The sequence below is a fragment of the Drosophila miranda genome, chromosome 4 (genome assembly GCF_003369915.1).
Source record: "Drosophila miranda strain MSH22 chromosome 4, D.miranda_PacBio2.1, whole genome shotgun sequence".
Classification (NCBI taxonomy): Eukaryota; Metazoa; Arthropoda; class Insecta; order Diptera; family Drosophilidae; genus Drosophila; species Drosophila miranda.
The window spans coordinates 17,158,998-17,184,075 of NC_046677.1; the positions used below are offsets into that span (position 1 = coordinate 17,158,998).

General features: G+C 46.1%; 5 protein-coding genes across 34 annotated transcripts in view; 3 read left to right on the forward strand and 2 right to left on the reverse strand.

Annotated features, from left to right (window-relative positions):
* The window catches only part of LOC108162455 (piezo-type mechanosensitive ion channel component), a 32,938-nt gene extending 19,855 nt beyond the window's left edge, over window positions 1-13,083 (forward strand). For 4 of the 25 annotated variants that reach the window (XM_033393507.1, XM_033393514.1, XM_033393520.1 and 1 more), the window contains 21 exons: window positions 173-370; window positions 425-981; window positions 1,041-1,677; window positions 1,753-2,245; window positions 2,313-3,117; window positions 3,188-3,345; window positions 5,416-5,481; window positions 5,760-5,905; window positions 6,653-7,048; window positions 7,113-7,189; window positions 7,589-7,876; window positions 8,494-8,529; window positions 8,799-8,957; window positions 9,516-9,654; window positions 9,714-10,084; window positions 10,136-10,285; window positions 10,341-10,485; window positions 10,554-11,487; window positions 11,546-12,050; window positions 12,112-12,253; window positions 12,320-13,083. In XM_033393507.1, the coding sequence (XP_033249398.1) occupies window positions 173-370; window positions 425-981; window positions 1,041-1,677; window positions 1,753-2,245; window positions 2,313-3,117; window positions 3,188-3,345; window positions 5,416-5,481; window positions 5,760-5,905; window positions 6,653-7,048; window positions 7,113-7,189; window positions 7,589-7,876; window positions 8,494-8,529; window positions 8,799-8,957; window positions 9,516-9,654; window positions 9,714-10,084; window positions 10,136-10,285; window positions 10,341-10,485; window positions 10,554-11,487; window positions 11,546-12,050; window positions 12,112-12,253; window positions 12,320-12,517 (6,600 nt within the window). In that variant the 3' untranslated portion in view covers window positions 12,518-13,083. Of the gene's footprint in view, window positions 1-172; window positions 982-1,040; window positions 1,678-1,752; window positions 2,246-2,312; window positions 3,118-3,187; window positions 3,346-3,506; window positions 4,837-5,415; window positions 5,482-5,759; window positions 5,906-6,067; window positions 6,341-6,652; window positions 7,049-7,112; window positions 7,190-7,588; window positions 7,877-8,493; window positions 8,530-8,798; window positions 8,958-9,515; window positions 9,655-9,713; window positions 10,085-10,135; window positions 10,286-10,340; window positions 10,486-10,553; window positions 11,488-11,545; window positions 12,051-12,111; window positions 12,254-12,319 lie in introns of those variants that run through there. The other 21 variants (XM_017297199.2, XM_033393523.1, XM_033393526.1 and 18 more) reach the window with 19 other exon arrangements.
* Window positions 13,084-14,220: 1,137 nt separating this feature from the next.
* On the reverse strand, window positions 14,221-14,776 carry LOC108163294. Its single transcript, XM_017298500.2, has one exon. The coding sequence runs from the start codon at window positions 14,672-14,674 to the stop codon at window positions 14,315-14,317; it is 360 nt and encodes a 119-aa protein (XP_017153989.1). The 5' UTR covers window positions 14,675-14,776; the 3' UTR covers window positions 14,221-14,314.
* Window positions 14,777-14,884: 108 nt separating this feature from the next.
* Window positions 14,885-20,904, reverse strand: LOC108163293 (probable phosphorylase b kinase regulatory subunit beta). Of its 5 annotated transcripts, XM_033393531.1 has the most exons (12): window positions 20,793-20,904; window positions 20,565-20,731; window positions 19,947-20,299; window positions 19,537-19,884; window positions 18,933-19,481; window positions 18,452-18,478; window positions 17,615-17,650; window positions 17,066-17,170; window positions 16,435-17,007; window positions 15,759-16,375; window positions 15,427-15,699; window positions 14,885-15,349 (listed from the first exon to the last, which is right to left on the reverse strand). In XM_033393531.1, the coding sequence occupies exons 1-12, from the start codon at window positions 20,891-20,893 to the stop codon at window positions 15,061-15,063; spliced, it is 3,438 nt and encodes a 1,145-aa protein (XP_033249422.1). In that variant the 5' UTR covers window positions 20,894-20,904; the 3' UTR covers window positions 14,885-15,060. The 5 variants fall into 5 exon arrangements, with proteins under 5 accessions (XP_033249422.1, XP_033249423.1, XP_017153985.1 ...); XM_033393532.1 differs by lacking the exon at window positions 18,452-18,478; XM_017298496.2 differs by lacking the exon at window positions 17,615-17,650.
* A 445-nt stretch (window positions 20,905-21,349) lies between these two features.
* Window positions 21,350-23,400, forward strand: LOC108163697 (EGF domain-specific O-linked N-acetylglucosamine transferase). Its single transcript, XM_017299131.2, has 3 exons — window positions 21,350-22,602; window positions 22,659-22,870; window positions 22,928-23,400. The coding sequence occupies exons 1-3, from the start codon at window positions 21,640-21,642 to the stop codon at window positions 23,319-23,321; spliced, it is 1,569 nt and encodes a 522-aa protein (XP_017154620.2). The 5' UTR covers window positions 21,350-21,639; the 3' UTR covers window positions 23,322-23,400.
* Window positions 23,401-23,466: 66 nt separating this feature from the next.
* On the forward strand, window positions 23,467-24,130 carry LOC108161167. 2 transcript variants are annotated; one of them, XM_033393533.1, is made up of 2 exons: window positions 23,467-23,746; window positions 23,811-24,130. In XM_033393533.1, the coding sequence occupies exons 1-2, from the start codon at window positions 23,480-23,482 to the stop codon at window positions 24,009-24,011; spliced, it is 468 nt and encodes a 155-aa protein (XP_033249424.1). In that variant the 5' UTR covers window positions 23,467-23,479; the 3' UTR covers window positions 24,012-24,130. The 2 variants fall into 2 exon arrangements, with proteins under 2 accessions (XP_033249424.1, XP_033249425.1); XM_033393534.1 differs by having other exon boundaries at window positions 23,814-24,130.
* The last annotated feature ends 948 nt before the right edge of the window (window positions 24,131-25,078 follow it).

Sequence of the window (25,078 nt, forward strand, 5' to 3'; positions counted from 1 at the left end):
TTCTATATTCTGCTGGGAGCATTGGGAGCAAAGGGGTCAAGGATAACCCACCGCTTGATAAATAAACTGATCAATACTGAATAGAACCCACAAGTTGAAAGAACAGGGGTTATTTATGCTGTCTATGCTGTTGGCCTTTGTTAAGAAATTTTGTATTTCTGTTCTTCTTTAGGCCTGGTCCATAGTATACCACAGTTGGCTGACGTTCGTCCTCCTGCTGTGGGCCAATGTGCTGTGGATGATCCCCAACCAGCGGAAGGCGATGATGCGGTCCAGTCCGTTCATCGTGCTCTACGCGGAGGTGCTGCTGGTGGCCCAGTACATATACGGCATGGACCTGAACAACAACGAGCTTCCCACGAAGGTCACCGTAAGTTTAAAGTATCCAATACGAATGATATCCTATCGAATGATCTACTTGCAGACGGCGGGCATCAATCTGCAGCAGATTGGGTTCGAGCGGCCCATCGAGAACCACATGCGTCCATGTGTGCCGCTGATCGTGAAGACAGCCTTCGTCCTGATGTTCTGGGTGACGTCGCGGCAGTTCTTCAAGGAGAAGCGCGACCGGCGAAGGGACACCATGGCGGACATCATTGCTCCGCTGCAGATCACCGTGGGCTCGGCGGGGTCCAGCTACCTCATCAACGACGGCAAGAAGACCTCAAAGTTCCTAAAGAAGGCCGGCGATGTGATCAAAAACCTGCTGGTGCGCCTGTGGATCTGGCTGCTGGTGCTGGTGATCTTCCTCTGCGCGATCACCGGAGAGAATATGACAGGCTTCCGCATCTGCTACATGGCCCTGTTCCTGTTCTTCTTGCTGGTCTTTCAGTCCTCGTCCAAGGCCTGGGTGAAGATCATGTACGGCTTCTGGCTGTTCCTCATTTTCTACGCCATGTCCATACTGATTCTGATCTACACATATCAATTCGACAAGTTCGATACGTACTGGAACGACTATCTTAATGTGTCCAAGACGCTGTAGGTTGTTCTTTGCTAAAAAAGAAGTCCCATCTCTGAAGAAGTTTCTTCTCTTTCAGACAAAACGACATTGGCCTGAAGCGCTACCAAACGAAGGATCTTTTCCTGCACCTGGTCTCGCCCACGATCATTGTGATCCTGACTGTGATCCAAGTGCATTACTTCCACAAGCGCTTCATTGCCTCGCTGCAACAGCAGCCAGCGGCTGGTGCTGCCGGAGCTGGCGCCTCTGCACAGCAGAAACCCACCGAGACAACGGCCCTGGAAGCGGCGCCCTCAAAGCGTCGTGGCAGTGCCGGCTCCCTACGGCGCTCCCAGGGTCCCTCAGGCGAGGCGGCGCCCGGCGGCGCCACCACAGACTTTGAGACCTCTGTGCGGGATCTGGTGCGGATTTCCTTCCGCAAGATCAAGAACAAGTCAGAGTACATCTTCAAGAACTTCAAGGACGTCTTCTGGCGCTTCCTGGAGCTGCACATTATGAAGGCCGTCTACATCGCCGCCTTTGTGTGCAGCGTGAGCGAGGTCTGCGTCCTGCACATTGTCTTTGTGGGTTTCTGTGTGCTGGGTGCCACCTCACGGAAGGCCATCCAAGTGATAATCAGCCGCGTGATATCGTTTATTGTCACCATCATCGTCCTGTCTAAGATGATCTATCAGATTGAGTACCTTAGCCACACCCAGTACACCGTCTTCTGCGTGAGTTGATTAGTAATTTCTTCTACGCTGACGTTCTCTTTCTAATCATATACCTTAACCTGTTCCTGCTCACAGTCCGACAACCGCACGGCCAACAACGCCGAGTGGGTGGGCCTCACGAAGGCTGAGAAGCTGGAGGGTGGTTTGATGAGCCTGCTGCGCACGTACATCATCTACATGGTCACTGTGACCATGCACGCCGTGATCACGTTGCGCCAGCTGCAGATGAGAGTGAAGATTGGAGCCGTGAATGCCCCGCCCACCAAGCTGCTGTTCCCCAATATCATCCGCGCCGATGCTGAGAAGGATCTAGTGGGTTTGGTCAAGTACCTCCTGAACTATGCCTTCTACAAGTTTGGCATCGAGATATCGCTGATTGCCCTGGTCTCCACCATCACGTACCGCCAGGACATTGTGGCCGTGGTCTATGCGCTCTGGCTGGTCGTCCTCTTGCTACTAAGGCGGTCGCAGTGCGCCAAGATCTGGGGAGTTTTCCAGGCCTTCTTTGCCATCTCGATATTGACGCAATATATCATCTTGGTGGGACTGCCGCCAAGCTCATGTCTGGGTAGGAGCTAATAGAGGTCCCTATATAGAGCGTATGATATTTATTGATATTGTTTCTTTTCGGACAGTTTATCCCTGGGACGAGGGCGCCTTTGGGGAGAGCATCCAACGCTGGACGATGCTGCCCGGAGCCCTGCACTTCAACCATGTGCCCAAGCTGATCTTCGACTTCATCGTCCTGGTCATCCTGAACCGTCAGAAGAGCATCTTCTGCATCGAGCAGCGCTATGCCAGCAACGACGACTATCCCGGAGGCAGCAATCGCAGCGTCATCTCGGACATTGCCCAGCTGGGGAGGACGCCCTTCGACAATCCCACCCACGACTTCTGCTCGTACATCCGCAACTACTCGGACATCCTGAAGAACGGGGTGCTGTGCGGCTTCTACTGGTTCACCCTGGCCGTGGTATTCTTGGCCGGGACCAACATTGCTGATCTGCTGGCCCTGGGCTACCTCATTGGGGCGTTCGTCTTCCTCTGGCAGGGCTCCGACTTCTATCTACGGCCCATCAACACCATCATCAGTCGCTGGAAGTGGCTGCTGGCCTTCAACGTGGCTAACATCCTCATCAAGACGAGCTTCCAAATGGCCGGCTGCTTGTTCATGACGCCCCTGACCACTCACTGCTGCTGGCTGGTGCACATGCTAGGCATCACCTGCACGAGCAACGTGCTCAAGGAGCAACTGATGCTGACCGAAGAGACGGACCTTATATTGGCGCCCGGTGAATGCCCCAAGATCACGCATCAGGTGGTCCTGCTGTGGGACACGATCTGCTTTGCCTTCATCATCTTCCAGCTGCGCATCTTTAAGTCTCACTACTTCTGCCACATCATCACGGACACGAAGGCCAACAATATTCTGGCCTCCAGGTGGGTTCATATCTAGTTTTAGGTCATATCAATTGTACTTACGAGCCACGAGTATTGTTATCCACAACAGAGGAGCTGATATCATTGAGGGATTGCGGCAGAACCAGATTGCCCATCGCCACGGCCATGAAAAGCAGGTCCTGCTCAAGATCAAGCGGAAGATGGAGCGGATTCGGGCCACGCAGCAGAAGATGCTGCGACCCCTGGACAAGCAGACACATTTTGATGGTAAGTTGGCCTGGAAATTGCCTCCAAGGGAGTGTTTCCTTCGTTAGGTTTCGTTTTCCGCGTCGCGCTTTCCGTTGCAATTCCCCTTTTTGAATTTTGATCGTGGGAAATTGTCGCGTGTGTTCCCCCACTAATCTCTGGCTTGGCCTTGCCTCCGAAAGGGCAACGCACGCCCTCGGATCAGACAATGTCGGAGGTGGCGCCCCTAGCCCACAACAGCAGCTTCACCTCCTGCCAGGGGTCCGGCTATCTGACACCTGACGAGCAGAGCTCCTCGAGCTCAGCCACTTCATCGCCGGCCCGGGCCTCGCTCCTGTCCAGCTGCGAGAGCAGCGACGAGAGCGCGGACAGTGCCGATGCTTGTGTGGTCATTGAGCCGGAGATCAATGTGATGCCCTGCGAGGAGCTTACGGAGTACGCGGACGTGCAGTCGGCCAGCGAGGAGGAGGCCACTGTGGCAGCGGCCCTGCCACGACTGGAACCCATCGCCCCGACGACAGCTGTAAGTTTTGGGGATGTCCACACCCAGGAGACTCCCACTAAATGCATCCATTCTTCGAAGCCCACGACGCCCAGCACGGACGCTCTATCTGCCCTGCTCACCGAAGGGTTCTTAGAGCCGAAAAGGATCTCCCTGGGTCTGGCCTCCTCTGATATCAGTGCTTCGGGTACCATGCATAGCCTGGCGCCTCCCATTGTCGCATATGCCAACGCCATGGCCTACAGTGGTACCAGCTCAGTGCTGTCCTCGAATCTGACCCCGAATCTGCGGAGGGAACACCGTCGGCAGTCCTCGACAAATGCAGCTGTCTCCTGGAACGAGACCGTGTCCATCAAGCGATCTCCGCTGAGCAAAGAAATGGTAAAGCAGCCGAAGAAACCTCTCTGCCAGAAACCGACCAGCGCTTCATTTCTCCCACCCAAACAGTCGGCAGAGCGGGATGAGGAGGTGACCATGCGCCAGAAGTCGCTGCACCGTCGCCACCAGAGCATGGGCAACGCCAGCTACTCCCTGGACGAGGCCGCCCAGTCCTCCCAGCGCATGCGCCACTCCAGCAATCAGTCGGGGGCCAGGGACGCGGCTGCCCTGCGTTCCACCCAGCGGCCGCACAGCTGGGGACCCGTGGGTACGGTCTACTATATGGAGTCGCTGATGTGCGCCTTCTATGAGCCCGCACTGCTGCATGGACCATGTATTGGATGAATCTTTGATCTAATTGAATCTAATAATCTCTGCTAGCATTAGTAAACTCTGTACAAAGAAACCCTTTTTCGATGTGCGTGCTCAAGTTACTGACAATAAAACCATTGGGTTGGAGTCTTGTTTAGAAGCATCTCCAAACAACTGCCTCTCTGAGTCTGCCCTGTAAATAGCACTTGTCTACTTAGATGAATTTTTTCCAAATAAAATACTTCTTCACGGATGAATTCTCGTGCAATCAAAAAGTGTATAAATAAAATTCTTTAATGGTCTCAATGCCACTTTCAGAATGACCAAAGCTTGTTTTATTTCCTATTCAGGGGCTGTAAAATATTTAATTACTTTTTACCAGCATGAGGAATATAAAAGCGTCTAAAAACTGCTTAAAGATGATATGGAATCTACAATTATTTTTAATATTCATTTTTGAAAACAAGTTTCTCATAATTCTTATAATAATGATATGGCATCTGATATTTCTATAATATTCAAAATCATTTTTACCACACCTTTTAAAATTGCTCAAATTGATATTTTTTATTGATTGAAAATGATATGGAATCAAAATTACTAAAATTGCTAACACTAAAACAAAGTTTTTTTCTATACAATATTATACTTTAATTATTATAAATTTTCAAGTTTCGCGTTATTTTATAACATTCAAAGATCCATCTGCTATAAGCATATTGAATGCCGCTGGGATCGGTTCAGAAATCTACAATGTACAACATCCTCGGCTGGCCGAGGATACAGCTACGAGTACGATCGTATATCTTGAGTTTGATTCAAAAGAATCGTACATTTGTTCGTTTTTTATGAATTCTTTTAATTTACTTTTGTTTTATATTTGATTTTGTTTTTTTTAGAACATGGTTATCCACTTCCTGCACCAACAGTACGCAGAAGGAAGGAAATCAAATTACATCCACATGGTAAAGTTTTCGTTTGTTGTGCCTCATTTTTTCCATACGAATATCCGTTCGTACCTATGTACCATGTACCTATACCATGTATATAAAGTATATCCAGTTAACTGCATGACTGTATGCTGCTCTGTAAATTGAATGCGAAAAGAAAATAACCTAAAAACCTTTCCCTAGCAACTATTGTATTTGATCTCTCTGAATGTTGTTGAACACCATTATGGAATGTACCCGCATATGTGTATGAAAACGTGTACTGATTATGTTTTATGGCATTCCCAATGAAGCTACCCGGGCTGGTGACTACTACATGTTCGAGGAGATGGATGACAAGTTCGAGCTGGACTTGATACACGACGAGATTGACTTTCTGGAGGAGGAGAACATGACCGAGAGCGAGATGAAGATGCAGCGCCGCAAGACCCTCTATGATGTGAGTTCCCCTACAGTAATCCAGATGGAAATCAGACCTACCAAACTATTGCATTCATCCTGTCGCATGCCGATTATCGCATGTCTATTGAAATCTTTATAATTTCTTGTGAATTCCCCCAAAATTCCGCCAAAAATTGCCCCCTGACTTGTGCCCGCGAAGGTGTGGAAGGACCTGAACGATGCCGAGTATCGTCGTCATTTCTATATGCGCGAGCGATCCTACGCCTCTGAGCCGGGCTCTCGCATAGCTCTTAAGCTAGACGACGACCAGGACAAGGCGCCCGCCCATGACCTAGGCCTGACCGATGACGCGGACGACGACGACGACACCATTGAGTGCGACCTGGGCATGCGCACGTCGACGCTGTCCGAGCCGCTCGACTTCGGGCGCCGTAGCCAGACGCTGCTCGAGGATGGCCTTCCGGCGAGGGTTGTGAGTCTGAATGTGATTGTGATGGGCAACCAGAGCTCCTCTTCTTTAATTGGCGCACCTCCTCGCATTACCGTACTTTATTTACTCACCAGTTCTGCTCAGTTTCAAGTATTCAAGTATTCCAACTGCGACTGCAAGCCAACCGACAGACAGTTGGCGCACCCACCTCAAATTGTACAAATATATCAATCTATATACAATATATACACTTGTATATGCCTACTCGTATACATATGTATATAAGCTTCGTTTTTGTGTAAATGTGTAAATGTAAAAACTCGTTTGGACAGGAAGTCTGAAGTCGTCTAAAAGCATCTTTTTCTGTGCATCCCTCTGCAGAAATCCAAGGATGCTCCCGGTGCCGACTTTCCCTCCACCAGTAAGGGCATATCCAAAGAGCGGGATGAAGCAAGCACGGAAATTCCGGCGGCTCCCACCCGCGATGTGGCTGATCTGCCAGTAATTCCACCGCCCCCGACCAGCTTGGGACGTGAGGCCACCTACAAGGAGACTTCGGAAAGCAAATCTAAGATGGAAGTCGACAGCGGCGAGGTGACGGCCAAGGACTCGGACGAGGACTTCGACACGAATCCCATCATCAGGCTGCTCGAGGGCTTCTTGGTCACCCTGACCATAAGACTGAACCGCTTCTCCCGCAACTACCGCTACGTCAATCGCATCTTGGCTGGCGAGAAGAAGACTCTGAAGGTGAGGATTATCCATACTTGAGATATTGAACTTTAACCGAACTTTCCCCATTTCTCCCCGACAGGAATCGAGCTCCCTGAATCGTCTGGGCCTGTCGAGTGCTGCTGCCATGTTCCACTTCCTCAAGTCCAACCTCGAGAGGTATTTACAACGCGACTCTGGCCCCGGTCTAGTGTGCGTCGCTTGCGTTACCTTTAGTTGAAGTTCTTTGTTTTTTAATTTTTGGTTTTTGAAACTGGAAACCATGCGTCCATAGAGTAGGGTGTTTTTGACGCGTTGCCCATAGTTATACTATTTCCCTAATGAATATTGTCCTTTTTGCGTTTTTTAAGAGTTGTGTTCAATTTCGATTCAATATTTATTTTGTATTCTTTCTCTTCTTTTTATTTGCATATCCGTTTACCTTTTGTGTTCCGTGTGTTTGAATTCTGTACCTGCTTTCACAACATACTTTGATACTCTCTCGAATCCAACAACTACACACCTGCAACAATGTCTCACCACCTCACCACTTCCATCATGTTACGTCTGTCACGCCAGCAATGAGAGTGGTGGCGAGCAGCCCGCCTCATCGTCCACGCCGCGGCGGCTCCTGGCCCCGGCAATCGTTACTCCACCAACTGCAACAGAACACACAACCACAAGCACCCCACTAAACACGAATACAACAACCACACCGCTATCACCACAAGATCCACCGACACCACCAACAACCAGTACACCAGTACAACAGAATCAGCCACAGAATCAGCCTCAGCACAGTCGACTCAGTGCTGTGGACGACATCATCGAACTGCCCGTAGATACCGTTGATGCAGCCATTTCTAGGTAACCAAAGCCACATTTGAAAGACCATTAAATTCGGGGGTGCGTGGGGTTCCATAACTATATAGCAAGTGGATCCTATAGAAAGATAGAAAATATCTAGAACTTTTTTCTAGGATTAGTATTAAAGATGCTCTTCATATATCTTTGAATATTGATTTAAATATAATGCCAGTATAATGTTTCTTAGAAAACTGAAAGCTTCGTAGTCTGCTATCGTTTTGAAAGAGATCTCAGCCTTAATTATGTGAAATCCTATAAAACCGCAAAGCTTTAAGTATTTTAAAACTGTTGACTCTATCGAGCGTGCCCTGTACATTAAAAAACTCCAACATTTTCCTTTTGGAACTTTTACACATTAAAAGCTGCATTCTATTATTCTGCACCTTTTCCATATATTTTCCAGTAATAATATATTTCTTCATTTATATATTTATTTAAAAAATCAGATAATCAGTTTCCGGATTTCTATTTGGCTTGAGATAAACTATATCGATATCTTCCATCGAATATATGCTTAAAAACTATATTAATTCTAAATCCTTACTAATTTCTTTTTCTTACAATTTACATTTTTGTGCGCGCATTTCGATCATCTGAATACATTTATGTTTTGTTAGAAAACAATCGATCAATTCATCGCCGCCAGCCAAGGGGTAAGTAGATCGAACCATACTACGTACAAGCAATCCAAAAGCAAGATCATTAAGTACCAAGAACAAAGACTAACAAAACCATACAACTATATATGTGTGATCTCGTGTCTGCTCTCCAAGACTGAGACTCTCTTATTAAAATCTCCTAATATTACTTGAGTAATTTCTTCTATATGTAAACCTCACCTACATCTCATTCCATTCCATTCCTCTCCTCCCCATCCCATTCACGCATCGCCTAAAATATGTACGCGTCGTACACTATATAGCACGATGCTCAGTCGCAAATCGGACTGTGGCCTGCCCGAGATCCGCATTAAAGCGCCTTCCATCGAGCGCGGCGCACACTATTATAATCATCATAGTGCCGGCGGTGGCGGTGGCTCGGGATCGCTGAGCAAGCACTGGTCCTACGAGCAGGTGGACAGGTACTGCCCTCGCCCACTAACTAAGCGTTTTCCCCATATCCCTTAGAGTTGATGTGCCCTTACCCCTTTAATGTGTTGGTGTGTGTTCGGTTTGTGTTTGTAACTCTCTGGATCTGTATCTCTATCTCTATCTGTATCTGTATCTGTATCTGAATCTCTTTCATGCTCATACTCCAGTTCATGATCATGATCTGTCTGTCATAATTGTGTATATCTTTCCCGAATCTTTCCCTTGGTAATTGTAATTGCATCTAACTCTGTCTCCGTCTGCCTTCCCACAAAGTTGTCTTTGCTGCTATGATTTAAACCTATCCCTATGCGTTCTTTGCTAGTATGTATTGTTGTTTGGCTTGGATTAACCCTAGCGTTTTAGCGTTTTTTGTTCACGTTCCATAATAAGTTCAATCCCACGACGCACTCGCATGTATGTAGCATGCAGCGCGCACATCCCAAAAACCGAGCACCGAGCACCGAGCATGCCGAATTGCTAGTCCTGTTCAGAGATATCAGGTATCTGAAAGAAGAGCTCTGTAGTAATGTTTCTTGGTGCTCTTGCAGCGCCGGCGACTTCAACTTGGAGGAGGAGAACTTTGCCCAGCGGGATCATCACATTATAGTGGAGGTGCTGATCTCCTCGTGGTATGCATTGCTTGCCAACACAGATCTGATTTGCTACATAGTGGTGTTCATCAATCAGGTGAGTGGCTATAAAATTCCCCACAGGACTTCCACTAAATTGATCATTCCCCCTTGCAGGTCGTCAATGCCAGTCTCATCTCGTTGCCGCTGCCCATAATGGTCTTTCTCTGGGGCACTCTGTCACTGCCGCGTCCAACGAAAACCTTCTGGGTCACCCTTATTGCCTACACCCAGGCCATCGTTCTGATCAAGTGTATCTTCCAGTTCAAGCTAATCTGGGCGAACTATCACAACCTGCCCAACCAGCCCTTGACGGCCGCCAAGATCTTTGGCGTGGAGATGAAGACCCACTATGCAGTGTACGACTTGATGCTGTTGCTAGTGCTCTTCTTGCACCGCTATCTTCTCAAGTCGCAAGGCCTGTGGAAGTCGGGCTACAAGGACACAGATCAGCAGTTTGCCAAACCCACCGCTAGCATGTACGCCAAGTGAGTCCACAGCAACTTGAACTTCCCTTTGAAACTGTTTTCTCCTTTAAGCAGCGATGACCGAGACGACAGCGACAACCTATCTCAACCCGACTCTCGCCAGCTGAACGATGATGTGGCCCAGAAATTGAGCCTGCAAGTGAGCCAGGCATCGTTGCCGGGCTCCCCCGAGTACAGCAAGTCGGGCATCAATCAGCTAGAGTAAGCATACTCAAGAAACCTTCAGGTTTTCCTTTTGTAACCCCCTCCATTGCAGACGAACCAAGTACACCTCCTCGCTGCACAAGTTCTTCTTTAGTCTGGTGCATAAATCCCGATTGGCCACAGACGTGTATGCCCTGATGTTCCTCTGCGATTTTATAAACTTTTTTGTGCTGCTCTTTGGCTTCACAGCATTTGGAGTGAGTAAAGTCACACGACAGGCATTGCGACATTAATTAACTGAACTTTTCCTATTCTACTTCCTCAGACCCAGCAAACAGAAAGCGATGAAGGCGTGCAAACATATCTGGCGGAGAATAAAGTGCCCATACCTTTCCTGATCATGCTGCTGGTCCAGTTCCTGCTCATCGTTATCGATCGGGCGCTGTATCTGCGCAAGGCCCTGGTGAACAAGATCATTTTCCATTTCTTCTCGGTGATCGGCATACATATCTGGATGTTCTTCGTGGTGCCGGCGGTGACGGAGCGTACCTTCAACTCGCTGGCGCCACCGATCATCTTCTATGTGATCAAGTGCTTTTACATGCTGCTGAGCTCCTATCAAATCAAGTCGGGCTATCCCAAGCGCATTCTCGGCAACTTCTTCACCAAGGGCTTCTCGATGGTCAACATGATCGCCTTTAAGGTATACATGCAGATCCCGTTCCTGTACGAGCTGCGCACCATTCTCGACTGGGTCTGCATCGACAGCACCATGACCATCTTCGACTGGCTCAAGATGGAGGATATCTTCTCTAACATATATCTCATACGATGCACCAGGCAGTCGGAAACCGACTTCCCAGCCATGCGCGCCCAGAAAAAGGCTTCCATCTCGAAGCTGATTATGGGCGGCACTATTGTCCTGCTGATTGTCATATGCATCTGGGGTCCGTTGTGTCTGTTTGCCTTAGGCAATGCTGTGGGCACCTCCAATGTGCCCTTCCAGGTGTCGCTCTCCATCCGCATTGGACCGTACGACCCCATTTATACCACCAACAACTACGATAGCATTTTCGAGATCGATCCCACAATGTACTCGCAAATGACTAATGCTTATATCAAGGATAAACAGGCTCTGACCTTTATCACTGGCTACGATGCCACGGATGTGGCGGCGGTCAAGCTGGCTGGGAACTCGCCCTCCCTTTGGAATATAGCACCGCCAGATAGGCAGCGTTTGCTGAATGATTTGAGAAATAGTAAGATCGATAACACGTGCTTGCGGTGGAAACATCAATAAACCCCTACTCTTTTCAGATCATACGTTAAAGGCCCGCTTCTCCTACACCCTTACACGGAAGGCTCCGGCCAAGGGTCTGAAAGAAATTGTGGGCGATGAGCATGCCATCTCCCTCGACGAGACTTTTGAAGGACGTGCAGCTCTCATCAATATGCTTAACGAAACCCACGACTTAGAGCCAACGGGTAATGACACCAGTACCAATGGAACCTCTAGCTTTGAAGAAGTAGTAGTGCTGCCTGCCATGATACCAAAATTCATCAAGGTGCTCAACTCGGGCGATGCCGCTGTGGTCACTGTGCTGAGTCCCAAGAACGAGGAATACCGTCCTCTGGTCATCAAAATGCATCGAGACAAGGAGACAAACGGTCTGTGGTGGGAAATACGAGACTTCTGCAATGACACCTTCTACAATACCACTCTGAAGGAGTTTGCCTACAGCAACTGCACTTCCGGTATTGTGATGTATACCTTCAACGACAAGAAGTTCCCATCGACATTCAGCTTCCTCACAGCTGGCGGGTGAGTTGACAGACATCTTCTCCCTAGAAGAAGGTTTTAAATGTACATTTTCTTCTCTCAGCATAATTGGGCTGTACACCACATTCGTGTTATTGGCCTCGCGCTTCATGAAGTCCTTCATTGGGGGACAAAATCGAAAGATTATGTTCGAGGATCTACCCTATGTAGATAGGGTATTGCAGCTGTGTCTGGATATATACCTGGTAATGATCCCATCATTCCATACAAAATTATAAAAATATCACACTGACTAATGTCAACTTTTTAAGGTACGCGAGGCCTTAGAATTCGCCTTGGAGGAAGATCTGTTTGCCAAATTACTCTTCCTGTACCGTTCGCCCGAGACGCTCATCAAATGGACCCGTCCCAAGGAGGAGTACGTGGACGATGATGCCGACACCGACTCAATGAGCGTGCGGCGTTCAGAGCAGCTGCAGCAGCACCAACAACACCAGCAGCAACAATAACATAGGCCCAACCCAAGCGCTTAAGTAATCTAGAACTGGTCTACGTATATAGTACGTATGGGGTTGCCGTAGGTTTCATAGTCTTTTTTTAAACATTTTTTATATGAAAACGTTTGTAAAAGTAAGAATATAGTTAGAACTAGACATAGAGCTAGGTACAGACGAACACAAATCAAAACACAAAGTACACATCACCCATTTATACGGCCTACAGATAGTTCGATTTATTGTCACAAGTACTGCCCATGTGTAAAACTGAAAAGTTCTAAGGTGTACACCAACTATTTTTAACATACATAGAAAATGTATGTATATGTGTTACGAATACCGACCATATACGCTAGTGTCTATAGTTGTAAGTAAGCGAAAAGTGTTGCTGTTTGATAGTTAAACAAATGAAAATACTAGTGAATTATAATTGTCTAAAGAGAGAAAATAATTTATTTAAGTTAATACTAAATTAAGTGTACATCAATGAAGAAGAAGAAAGATAAACTAATAATAATCATGAGAACTCATATTCAGGGAATCTTAGCATTTTACAGAAACCGTAAGTGTAAAGAATTAACCAAAACTGAAGCATCCAACAATGAATGTTTTATATATTGATACGAAACAATAATAACTTGTAATTACCAATATCGCTTCGAATTGCTACGTTGCCTCTGTGTGCCCTTTACAAAATGGATTAAAGATATTATGTATATGTTGAACTGTTTGTTAAAGATTGTAAATTGTATAGTATGAATCTGTTGCAAATACTATATAGAGCGTTGACTTTAGTTATAGGCATATCACATCACATATATATTTTTATATTGAACGCAAATATCGTTTGCTTCAGCAACCATTTAGTAGGCAAATTCATATCAAATTCGTATATGCTAGCGCGCGTAGGCTTTGAATCGAAATTTATCAACCACATATGGATGTATGTGTATATCTCTAGCAGGCAATCTCTTATACATACATAATTATAACTATACAACACGCCAACTAAATCTGTATGTGCTATTTTATATATACTAAATCGAATTCGAATTGTGAATCTTAAAATCAAATTAGAGACGTAAATCGAAAAAACGAATTAATTTTTGTACCAAGAATTGAACGACATAAATCGTACATATATGTGTAGTATATAAAGTGTACCTATTTTTTTAGTGTTTAATTTTTCATTATAAACTTAACGAATACAAGAAATACTTACGAACTAAAAAAAGAATGCAAATTTATTGTAATAACTGAAAATACTAAGGCATTTATCGTCAAAGTGAAAAGTGGAAGACTTTAAGATATATATGCTTTCATATGTATGTACTCGTATCATCTGCATATGTATTTACATATGTATTAGATAGGCATAAAGAGAAACGCATGTAAAGGGCTGGTACTAACAATAATTATCTTACTTTATTTTTCAGTTTATGGATCGGAAGACATCAGTGTCTGGTACGTACCATTAGATACTCTTTATTTTTTGCTACTGGTGGTGAAGGTAGATGTGCGTAACACCCAGAAGGAAACGTTTACATCCCATTCGGTATTTAATTGGAAGCTTCAGCGGCTGTACATTAGCGGGCTTGAGTATTCCGTATTCTGCTTCTACTATTTCGGATGCGCTTTCTTCTGGCAGTTATTGCCATCGTTACCAGTGAAATAAATATTGAGAGTTCCGGTTAATAAAAGCAAACATACTCGTATTATTTGTTAATTATAATTTAATTTATTTCTTAAAGCAGCAGAAAGTAAAAATTCACAAATATTGCAAAATAAAACCAAAGTCCTAATTCTCCTTTAGGGAATCCGTGTTGAACAATTACGGTAGTGCGTGAACTTGAGCTCACTGTCCAGACTGCTGGCACTCTCTGTGCTTTGCTGACGACACAACTTGATGGCAGGATACACCTCCTCCCACTCGGAATTGCTGCGACTAAGTACTCCACGTCGACGAGGGGTTGTGAAGGAACTATCCTGCGGCGATCTGGCGGTGGAAGCGGCAGGCACGATGGGCAACGGATTGTTCAGCATTTGAGTAACGCTCTGGGACAGGCGGATAGACTGAATGCGATTGTAGCCACTGCCCACGGGCTTATACCGTTCCAATTTCAATGTCAGAAGTGCCATTTCTTTGCTCATCCACTCTGGAGCGCGCATAATGTTCCACGGCAAAGACTTTTTCAGAAATCAACCGAGCGTGGACGCGGCCAAGCGCTTTTATAGCCAAGGGTGCGTGACATAAGGCCCAATCGATAGGGCTTGCATAAAGCGAGCTCAGGGCTGAGGGCCTAGAGCAGCCAGCTGCCACATTTGCACGGGTTTCCACCCCCAGTGCTATTGACCTATTAACTAGTACTCAAACACTCGGCCATGTAACAATTTCTATTATTGCAACAAAGTATACATAACATTTAATTAAGAACTAGGCGAATGGGCGAGGGACACAGAGAGACGAGTTAAATAAGAGAACAGATTTGAATTAGCCACAAAATTCGAGCTAGTGGTGGGTCAGTGTAACGGAGATATGCAAAACTGTGTGTCATTTAGGACACCTTGCAGTTGTCGTCGTGCAGGCGATCGCCATCGAGTTGAACATCTTCATCGTTGGTAGAGAAAATTCCGCCCTGGAGAACTTTGTTGACAGCAGCGCGTGCCAGGTAGCCAGTAGTCTCCGAATAGGGCAACGAGTAGAACGTAACTAGATCCTCGTGCTTGGCCTGCTGTGGTTGAGGCTGGGGATGATGTATGTTGTTGTCCTTGCAGTACATGGCGAAGGCCTCGGCAACTATGCCATCCAAGTCGAGTGCTTGTTTGAAGTGCAGCTCAGGATTGCTGAAAATGATATAAAATTGATCAATCCGGCATGAAGTGATTAGGAAATGAAGTTCATTGTGATGACTGCCACTTACCGATTGAGTATGGTGGCCACGATACACAGCAGCTCCACAGTTATCTGACGCCGCTCCGGACGGTCAATGCAAATTAGGGTCTCCTCAACCAGCAAATTGAAGGTCAACTCGCCCCGGCTCATGTTGGTCAGTGTGGGCGTCGCTGGCAAGTGATGACCCTGCGTCAGAATGCCCTGAGGAGTCCGTTGAAGAATCTCCCAAATTTTGTTATAGAAATGTTTGGGTACACGGCAAAGGCAGCCCTCCAGCTGACGACGTTGTAGCGTGGTAAGCCTGTTATGCAAATAGTTGTGATAAATCTCCTGAGGGATAAATTAGAGATGTCCACTTACTTCTCTTCCACAGCCCATTCGCTGACTGTAAGTACTTTCTGCAGAAGGATGCGCACCTGGAACGGCGACAGGTTGTCCACGTCGATGCTCTGCTGTCCGGATATTTGCAAGTAGATTCTCATGGCCTCCAGCACCCAGCCAATGCGGATTTTAAGAATACCTCGGAACATGGATGGATTGGTGGCTATCAGACGACCACAATACAAAACAACTTCCTGTTGCAGCACCGCCTGAATGACATTGTAGGGCTGGACACTAGTGTACATGACATTCTGAATCTCCGCCGGAGTCATGGGCTTATCGAACACCGTCTCCTTTTGGCCAATGATGCCCACTGTGAGTTCTTTTCCATTCACCAGGACAGTGGTGATGAACGGACTGATGGAGTCCACAATATGGTGGAGCAGGGAGGAGCAGTAACGCACAGCACGCCAGTACCGAAGTGAACCAGCGCGATGATAGAGTTGGGTAAGGGCTGTGCTAACATTTAGACCATTCACTTCAAAGTTAGGACCCTCGCGGTTAAGCAGTATGCCCCACAGTTGGCACAGGCAGTAAATGGAATCGGTGTTGCGCAGGGCATGGATGATGTCCGGGGTGGGTTTGCTGTCAAAGTGCTGAAAGGACCCAAATGGTTACTCAGAAAATTCTACTTGGAAAAAGGAATATCGCCTACCGCCACGGAAATCTTTTCCTCCACATAGGTCAATGCCTTGGGCACGTCCGTCAATGACTGGTAGCCAATGTACTCGTGGTTTATTTGCGAGAAAGCGTTCTCGTTGTCCGTCAGATCGCTCTGGTTCATAAAGTCCAGATGCTCAATGCAAGAGCTGCTGATCAGGTTCTGTAGTCGTCCGATACGCACTTTCATGCCATCGCAGTAGCCTTTCTTGAGCATGGCCAGCAAGTCGAGCATCTCCTTGAACTGTGGATCGCGCATGTGCTCTTCGCGAATCAGTAGGCACACGGTGGGTCTGCCCGACAATCGCCAGTACTTGCCCACAAACTGCAGCTCCGTCTTGATATCGTCGATAAGCAACGCCATATCCCGGTACAGATAGAAGTCGGAGACCTCAAAAATCAAGGGGTAGCAGAGCACTGTCATACCGCAGATGCGATACACTTTGCTGGTACCTAGAGAGCCCACTGGCCGTGAGGGGCGTCCGGACAAGCCAACTTTGTTGTTGACTCCCAGATGCTGGTACACTTTGATGAGTTCCGTAGAGCTCCAGATCTGCACCGGCTCCACCTGGAAATAGCACAATTAATGATTTTTCACCTGAAAGATGACAGTGTAATCGACTTACTTCGTGTGGCGTCTGTGTTTGAATGCCGTAGGTGGCCATCATGGCCTGCAGTCGCATGGATTCTGCAATCAAGACAATCTGCACCACTAGATCTGTGGCAGTGCCCTATAGGGGTTACGGAAAAAGGATTACAAAACGCACGACCTTAGCATTAGATTAAATAACATGTTACGATGCATGAGGCCAATTAAAAGTTCTTGGGTTTTAATCACATTAAAATAAAATTTTCAATAATCAAATGCCAAAATGCAAAAACACACAAAACGGGAAGATTTCAGGAAGTGAAGAGTGGAAAGGGGTGGAGGGAAAATAAATACAAGTCACGGGGTATAGGATTTGACATGCCAAGAATAATTTAGATTACAATTTTAGAAGTGTTTTAATCATTATACAACACGAGGAGAAGTAGAAAACAGATCTCTTAAGTGAACATTTCTTGTCAAAATTTGTTGAGCTCTCTTTCAGTTAAATCAATTCCAGTACAATGCCAATTGTTGACCCTAAAGAGGGCCCAGACTAGACCTCGTACACATTTTAACCACAAATTACCTTCTTGTCATCCAATATAATAGGAATGCGTGGTTTCTTTGGGCATATAGTATGTTTATTGTTTAGTAGAGGAATATATGGATATTTAACAAGGACAATTAATTAGTAGCGAACGTTTCTAAGGGGCTCAAGCAATGCAGCTGTTTTTTGTGCAACTTATTTTCCAGCGCTGCCCCCGAGCATAATTTTAATTAAAAGATGTTTACACTGCAAGAAATTGCCCAAGAATTGGGCTCTCACCCTTCCAAGTGTAAACATCTTCAGAACAAAATGAAACCAAATCAAGCTTGATCGTACTATGGATCGTAGGTTAAACACAAGAGTTAGGAACTGCAAAATATGTAAAGAAACCCAACGTTCTGGTGATAAATTACTTACAGTGCCCGGTTTAGCCTATAGAGCGTGTATTTATGTTGGTTTTTAAATAATATATATTTATAGAAAGGGAAAAGAAACCGAAAAGAGTAAAGAGAAAAACTTTTGATTTAGATACCGAAGAGGAAGTTGTTTGCTATATACATACAAAACAAAAGTACAGAAACATATTACAATACTAAAATAGTAATTAGGCAAATCAATAATCATAAATGTGTGTGTTTGTGTGTGCGTGTTGATCGTTAGACGTGTCGTAATTATGCCTTTTCGATCAGGTGTTGCCGTACATGTTACATTTGTATAAGAAAGCCACAAGAAATAAACTAGGTGTTGGAATTGTGGTGTGAAGTGTCTTTAATCTAAAAAGCATAATTTAATCATACACATAGGAGTAATTTAGTGGAATATAATTTTGAATTTATCTATAATTTTGAGTGATATTAAGCAGACACATCTACTTACTTTGTGTTTATCATCGATTGCTTTGCCCTGTTATTACAGAACCAATATTATGAGTACAATTTGGATTTATGGGCGATTTTGTAGGTTTTGTTGGGGTGTATATATTGGGGTAGCAGTAGTATTTAGTAGTAGAGAATGAACAAAATGTAGATAGTAATCAAATTAAATAGTAATTAAGTATCGAGAGCCAATTAACCCATACTGAGAAGAAGTACTGAGGGAGTAAAACAAAAACGTGTACTAAGATTCCCATTGGGGCGAACGCAAATACAAGCGGCAGACACACAAAACTCATCACTGGCAGCAGCGAGGATCCCCGCCGTTGGGGGAAATCGGAAACCCAATAGCCCGACGCTATGCAATATGCTTCCAAAATAATAATTTATGGTGGAAATTCAAGAAATCTTTCTTTGTTATAATTAATTTAATTAATATTTCATAGCGTCCAATTTTACCCCACCACTCTCCGATTCCAACTCACCTGAAAGGCTGAATATCGACCCGCTCGCCTGGGACGATTATAGCTGGGCAAGTAGCGACGAATGGGATCCAATTCATTGATGTGCAAGAGGCCAGCGGTGAGCAGCTGTGCAATGATGAAGAAGGACTGGCCCCAAAGGAAGAGCGACTGTGATGGGGCCCGCATATAGGAGCCGTCCCCATCGGGGGCGTAGTACATTGTCACCACAGGATCTCCGTTGGCATCAGTGCGCAGACAGCGGCGCAGATCATTTTGGAACTCTTCTATCTGTTCGTTGTTGTTTTTGAACACGCCATCGATGATCATGGCTATGAAGAAGAGAGGCCATTCGCATTCAAGGCCTTCAAACTCCTTTAGCTCACCGGAGTGATAGTAGCGACGCGTCTTATCCTCGTTCTTGCTAAGGAAACCGTCGCGGGTGAAGCGTTTAAAGCCCATTTTGCTCCGCAGTCGATTGACCACATTCAGCTTAGTCTGTTCCACGAGCCGATCTTCGTGTGAGGCAAAGGCTGGGAAGGAGAGGGTCAGAAGCAGAGAGGCATCCACACCCTGACCAGGAGGTAAGTTATGAGAACAGAAATCGATAACGACTGCATCCACTTACCTTTGAGCTGGACTCACGGGGCAGCATGGTCTCGAAAATACTGCGGTTGCGATTGTGAGCATCGATGTCTACATACACAACGCTCCAGGAAGCTCCCTTCTCGCCAAACAAGTTGCATCCGTTGATGGCCTCCAAGGCAGACTTGGCCATGCCAATGGAGGAGGCATGGATCTCGGGCGTGCCATTGTTATACTTGGAGCCCCTCTCCCACATGCCAAAGTCTGGCGTGCGATAGGCACGCTCCACATAGTAAACCAGATTCTGGACAAAGGCCACCTCGTCGTGGGTGTAGATGATCTGAAGGCCAGAGGTTATCATTTGGACTAGGAACAGTAGATAGAGAGACACCTAAACGTAGAGATATAATTTTTTAATCCTCTGTTACAGGGTAAATCATTTATTCGACTCACGCAATCGATTTGCAGATGGTTATAAAACTCGTCCGGATAGATCTTCTCGCCTGTATGCAGCTGGAACTTGCTGTGTAGGGCATGTGTGTTGGATTGGCGCTGCTTGAACAGCTCCACTCGAGAGGCCTGCTTCACCCAACACTCCAATATGCCGCGCATGCACTTTACAGTGCTCTGGCCCAGCTCGTAGGACTTTCCGCGGTCATCGTCGATGCGTCTGTATGCCTGGTACAAGCTCCACACGGCGGAGGCGCAATATACACTGTCACGCACTGAGCCCACCACCTGATCGGTGCTCATCACTGGGAACAGGCCAGTGATGGGGCTTTGATAGCGCAATAGCTGCCGTTTTACTGTGGAGAGAGTGTGTTACATTCCGATGTTATCTCTTATTACAAAATGTCTGTGGCAGTGGTAGCGTCTTTGCGTTTGCCTGATAGCAAATGCAAATAAACAAACGATTCTGTTTACAATTGAGGAGCGAAGGCATTTCGCGATGCTTATTAATAGACGTGTCAGCATAGCGTCGTTTGGTGGTATTAATTGATGCTCAATTGGCTGCCCTACAGCCAGCTCCAAGGTTATATAAATAATGTCTTTTCCTGTCAAAGTGCTTACCGATGCCATAGTAAATGTCTAGCTGCTTTACAGTGTCCTCGTAGTTAGATGTCTTCAGGAACTGGTCCAGATTTATATCCTCCAAACTATTGTGGCGTCCACTTGTAGATATGCTACTGTCCGGAGCCCCCAAGCTGCCGCCTGGTGTTGTGACGGAGAGACCGAGTCTGGGACAGGAATATTGAACATCTATCAGTGGTTTTGTTTAATTATCTAGTCGCTACTCACGAATTCGGCACATTCCGCATCGTAACTTTCTTCAGTTCCGTTCCGCAGAATAGAATCAAAGTCAAAAAAAAGTCATTTGCCTTCCTAACAGCTGTTTTCATTCACCAATCTGGCAGCGCTGTGGTATTTAAAATGTATCAAGAGTCAGAGCAAAAAACATAAAATTCTTCATGAGCACCTGTACCAACGGAATACAAGCTAATACAAATAGAGATATTCGCATCACACAGTTTTGTTTGGTGTTTAATACAATCAATTTAAATGCAAATACATGGCTTAGTATCGCCACCTTCACTGCCGAGTTTGCGTAATGGAAAATACCATTGCTACCAGCTGATTAGAAGAAAAATAGCTGTTTTCTGTGGAAAAACATGAAAAATAGAAAAATAAATAAAATAATTGAAATAATATTGAGATAATATAATAAAGCTTCCTCTCCTTCTTCCCCCGGGTATAAATACATATAAGAACATTTTCATAGAGTAGAACTAGCTTTAAAATAGCTAAATGGAGAGACTGTATAATGCCGACATATTGCACTAGATCTGGCAACTCTAATTATTAGCAGTTGTTTTGGTCTAAGAGCAGGTTTTCGGCCGTGTTCTTCATCACTATGATGGACAGCGGCGGCTGCTGTTGAATTAACTTAATCATAATCATCTTATCCATTAACGGACGCTGCGCAGCCGCTACAAAGCTGCTGCCGAGTGAGATCATCACACTGAGCCGCTGCCATTGTTGGCCGTGAAATGCAGTTTAAGATGCTCTCGATGTGGCACTGGCTGTGAAATTGAGTCGCGAAAGTGTGCGATTAGAAATCGAAACCTGCAACGAAGTACTTAAAGTTATGCTGCTCCTGCTAATACTCAACGGGCTGCTGTCTCTGGCCGTGGCCCAAACGAACCCGGACGCAAAGCACACGTTGTCTTTGCCGAATTTGCCGTCCGATCATCTCATACGCTACCTCAACACATTTCCAAAACTGAAACACCAGCTGCCGTCGAACGCCACGACCAGATCGACCTCGTCCGCCTGCTGGGGCCACGAGCGAGATTGTAGTGCTGAAGCACGTTTTCAGAATCCCCACTGTGCCGGGGATCACACTGGATGGGCGCGAAGCAAGGAGGCTCAGGTGCAGACCTTCTACTACCAGGCTGACTTCGGCTACATACAGCAGCAGTTGATGGAGCTCACTCCGATGTGCATGCCCAAATACCTAACCGACTCTTCCTTGGAATGCACACGATATCTCCGCTTCTGCCGGGGACGCAATCTGCTATTCGATCTCCGCGACGTGGCACAGCGAGAGGAGCGCATTCGTTACCACATGGATGTGCTGAGTCCAGGCCAGCTGCTAGGTCACTGTGATTTGAATCGAACACGTCTCTCGGCAGAAATGGAACACATTGGATCTGCCCTGCAGTCGTGGGGTCCTGAGCTGCGGAACTTTGCAGTCTTGCCGAAGCCCGTGCTGGAGAGTGGCTTGTGTGATCTGGTCGTGAATACGCCCACTTTCATTATGAAAATTGACGCTACGTACAACATGTATCACCATTTCTGCGACTTTTTCAACTTGTATGCTTCGCTCTTTGTCAACCAGTCCCACCCAGCCGCCTTTAACACCGATGTTCAGATCCTAATTTGGGAGACCTATCCATATGACTCGCCGTTCCGGGATACGTTCAAAGCCTTCTCCCAGCGACCAGTTTGGACCTTGAGTGATTTGGAGGGGAAGCGAGTGTGCTTTCGGAACGTTGTGCTGCCGCTTCTGCCACGCATGATCTTTGGGCTGTTCTACAATACGCCCATAGTAAAAACAGAAGTTTATTGATGTTGATGTACCTACTGATATTCTGCTTCTTACAGATCCAGGGCTGCTCAAATAGCGGATTGTTTCGCGCCTTCTCCGAGTTCATTTTGCATCGCCTTCAGATTCCTTTCAAACCGCCTCAACGCAGACTACGAATAACATATCTTTCGCGTCGCACAAAGTATCGTCAAGTGCTCAATGAGCAGGATCTGCTGTCTCAGCTGGAAGAAAACGATGATTATTTGGTCCAGCGCGTCTCCTATGAGCGGTAACAATTTTTGAAATATAATTTATGCTTTTGTTGGCAGCTCTGCACTCTTCGCAGGCTTTCCTTCACCGAACAGTTGGCCATCACACGAAATACAGACATTCTGATTGGAATGCATGGCGCCGGTCTGACACACTTGCTCTTCCTGCCCAACTGGGCATGCATTTTTGAGCTGTACAACTGTGAAGATCCCAATTGCTACAAGGATCTGGCTCGGTTGCGGGGCGTTCGCTATCGCACCTGGGAGCAGAGGGAACTGGTCTACCCCCAAGACGAGGGTCATCATCCAGAAGGCGGCGCACATGCAAAATTCACAAACTATCGCTTTGATGTAGAGGAATTTTTGCACTTGGTTTCCCAAGCGGCCAGCGAAGTGCGCACCCACAAGGACTTTCCCCAAGATATATTAGATACGCTAGAGAATCGTATGCCGCAGCACAACGAGCTGTAGTTCCTTTTTGTGATCCAAATGCATTTATTTGAATTATTTGCTCGACCCAAAAAATAAAACGGTATTATTTAAATTACAAGTGTGACCAAGTGGCGCAAAAGCTCAAAAGCTGACTGCTTCGATTATAGGCGGATATTAATTCCAAGTGAAGATGAAAAATGGTTACACGTTTGGGTGTTGCCGGATCGGAGCAAAGTGCATCGGAGCGTGAGGTCCCAGGGCTGCTCAGCTCCTATCGATATAATTTATGGAAGCTTTGGCGATCTGATCGATACTGCATCCACGATCGCGTGCATCGCGCCAACAGCCGCTACATTTTTTATTTTTATGACGTACGACGTATGACCTACGACATTTGTAGGTGCAAACATTACCGACATCGTCTTCGCTCCTGCACCATGCTTTACTTTATCGGCTTTGACCGGGTAAGTTTTCCTTGCTTGCCCCCTTATTCTTTTTTTCAATTGACTTTTTTTCCCTTCATTTAAGCAGGTAGCCCCTTTCGGTGGCCAAGAATACCTCTTGCGTGCCGCGTGCCCGCTCCCATTGTTTATCAGGGACTTAACCTTTGGGTTCGGCCACTGCCAAAGCTCTCTTCTCCGCCTTTCCATTCCGCTTGCCGGCGGTACCTCATCAGGGATGTGCGTCTGGCTGGAATTTGGCAGCCACGGGCTGTGCTGCGGGCCATAGCTATGCTGTATCGCTAAGTCGACAGTCCGTCGGCGTTCAGTCCGCTGCAGGGACATAATGTCAGCAGCCCCCTCATTCATATGCGCCGAATCAAACGCTGGGCTTCAGCTTCGACACACGTAAGTGAACCATTATATAATTGTGTATATGTTTTAAAATATATCTTTCTTCACAGAAGAAAGCCACAAGCTGAGTCCTATCAGATTTTCCCACGCCAGACGGAATCCTATTTAAGCATTACCGAGGCGTATTCGAAACAGACCGAGTCCTACTCCAGCCAGACAGAATCGTTTCCCAGTAGGACAAAAGCGCGTCCCTTGCAAGAGCCCGAAACTCACAAGCCGCTGTCATCTTCCGACCTGGCCATCGACAACTATCTCAAGGACTTTGGCTATGGCAACCAAGGGAGGGACATTAGAAAGATCTCGTTGCTGTTAGGTTTAAGGAAACACAAGTCTATACATTTAGCTATTAGAAATAAATGTAATCAACTTGTTTATTTATTTATACTAAGTTAAGTTATTATAAATAAAAATACTGAAAAATCATCCTTGCTGTATCCTGTATTGGGGAAACTATCCCGACTACAAATAGGCGTGGCATACACAGATAGGTTCACAAATAACGGAGAAAGCGAAATATTTTTGATTGGGGAAAAAGTCCTCGATCCTTGGATAAGGACTCCATAAAATTAGCGACATTTTTCCGATCACAGGAGGCTGTCACAAGATATAAATATCATGAGAAAATATCCTTGATCCTTGGTCCTTGATAAGGACTCCATCAAATCAAGGATATTTTTCTGATCACGGAGGACCATGACACGTCCCGATTGGACCATAAATAAGCGAGAAAACAAGATATATATGTCTGGAGTAAATATCGTTGATCCTTGGTCCTTGATAAGGACTCCGTCAAAACAGGAACATTTTTCCGATCACAGGAAGCCGTCGCATGTCCCGATCTGTCCCCAAATAACGGAGAAAACATAACGGGTTTCTAATTTGTTATTTTGGAAAATATAGTTCAAGAAATCACCGATAGGAGCGCCACCGTACAAAACAAAA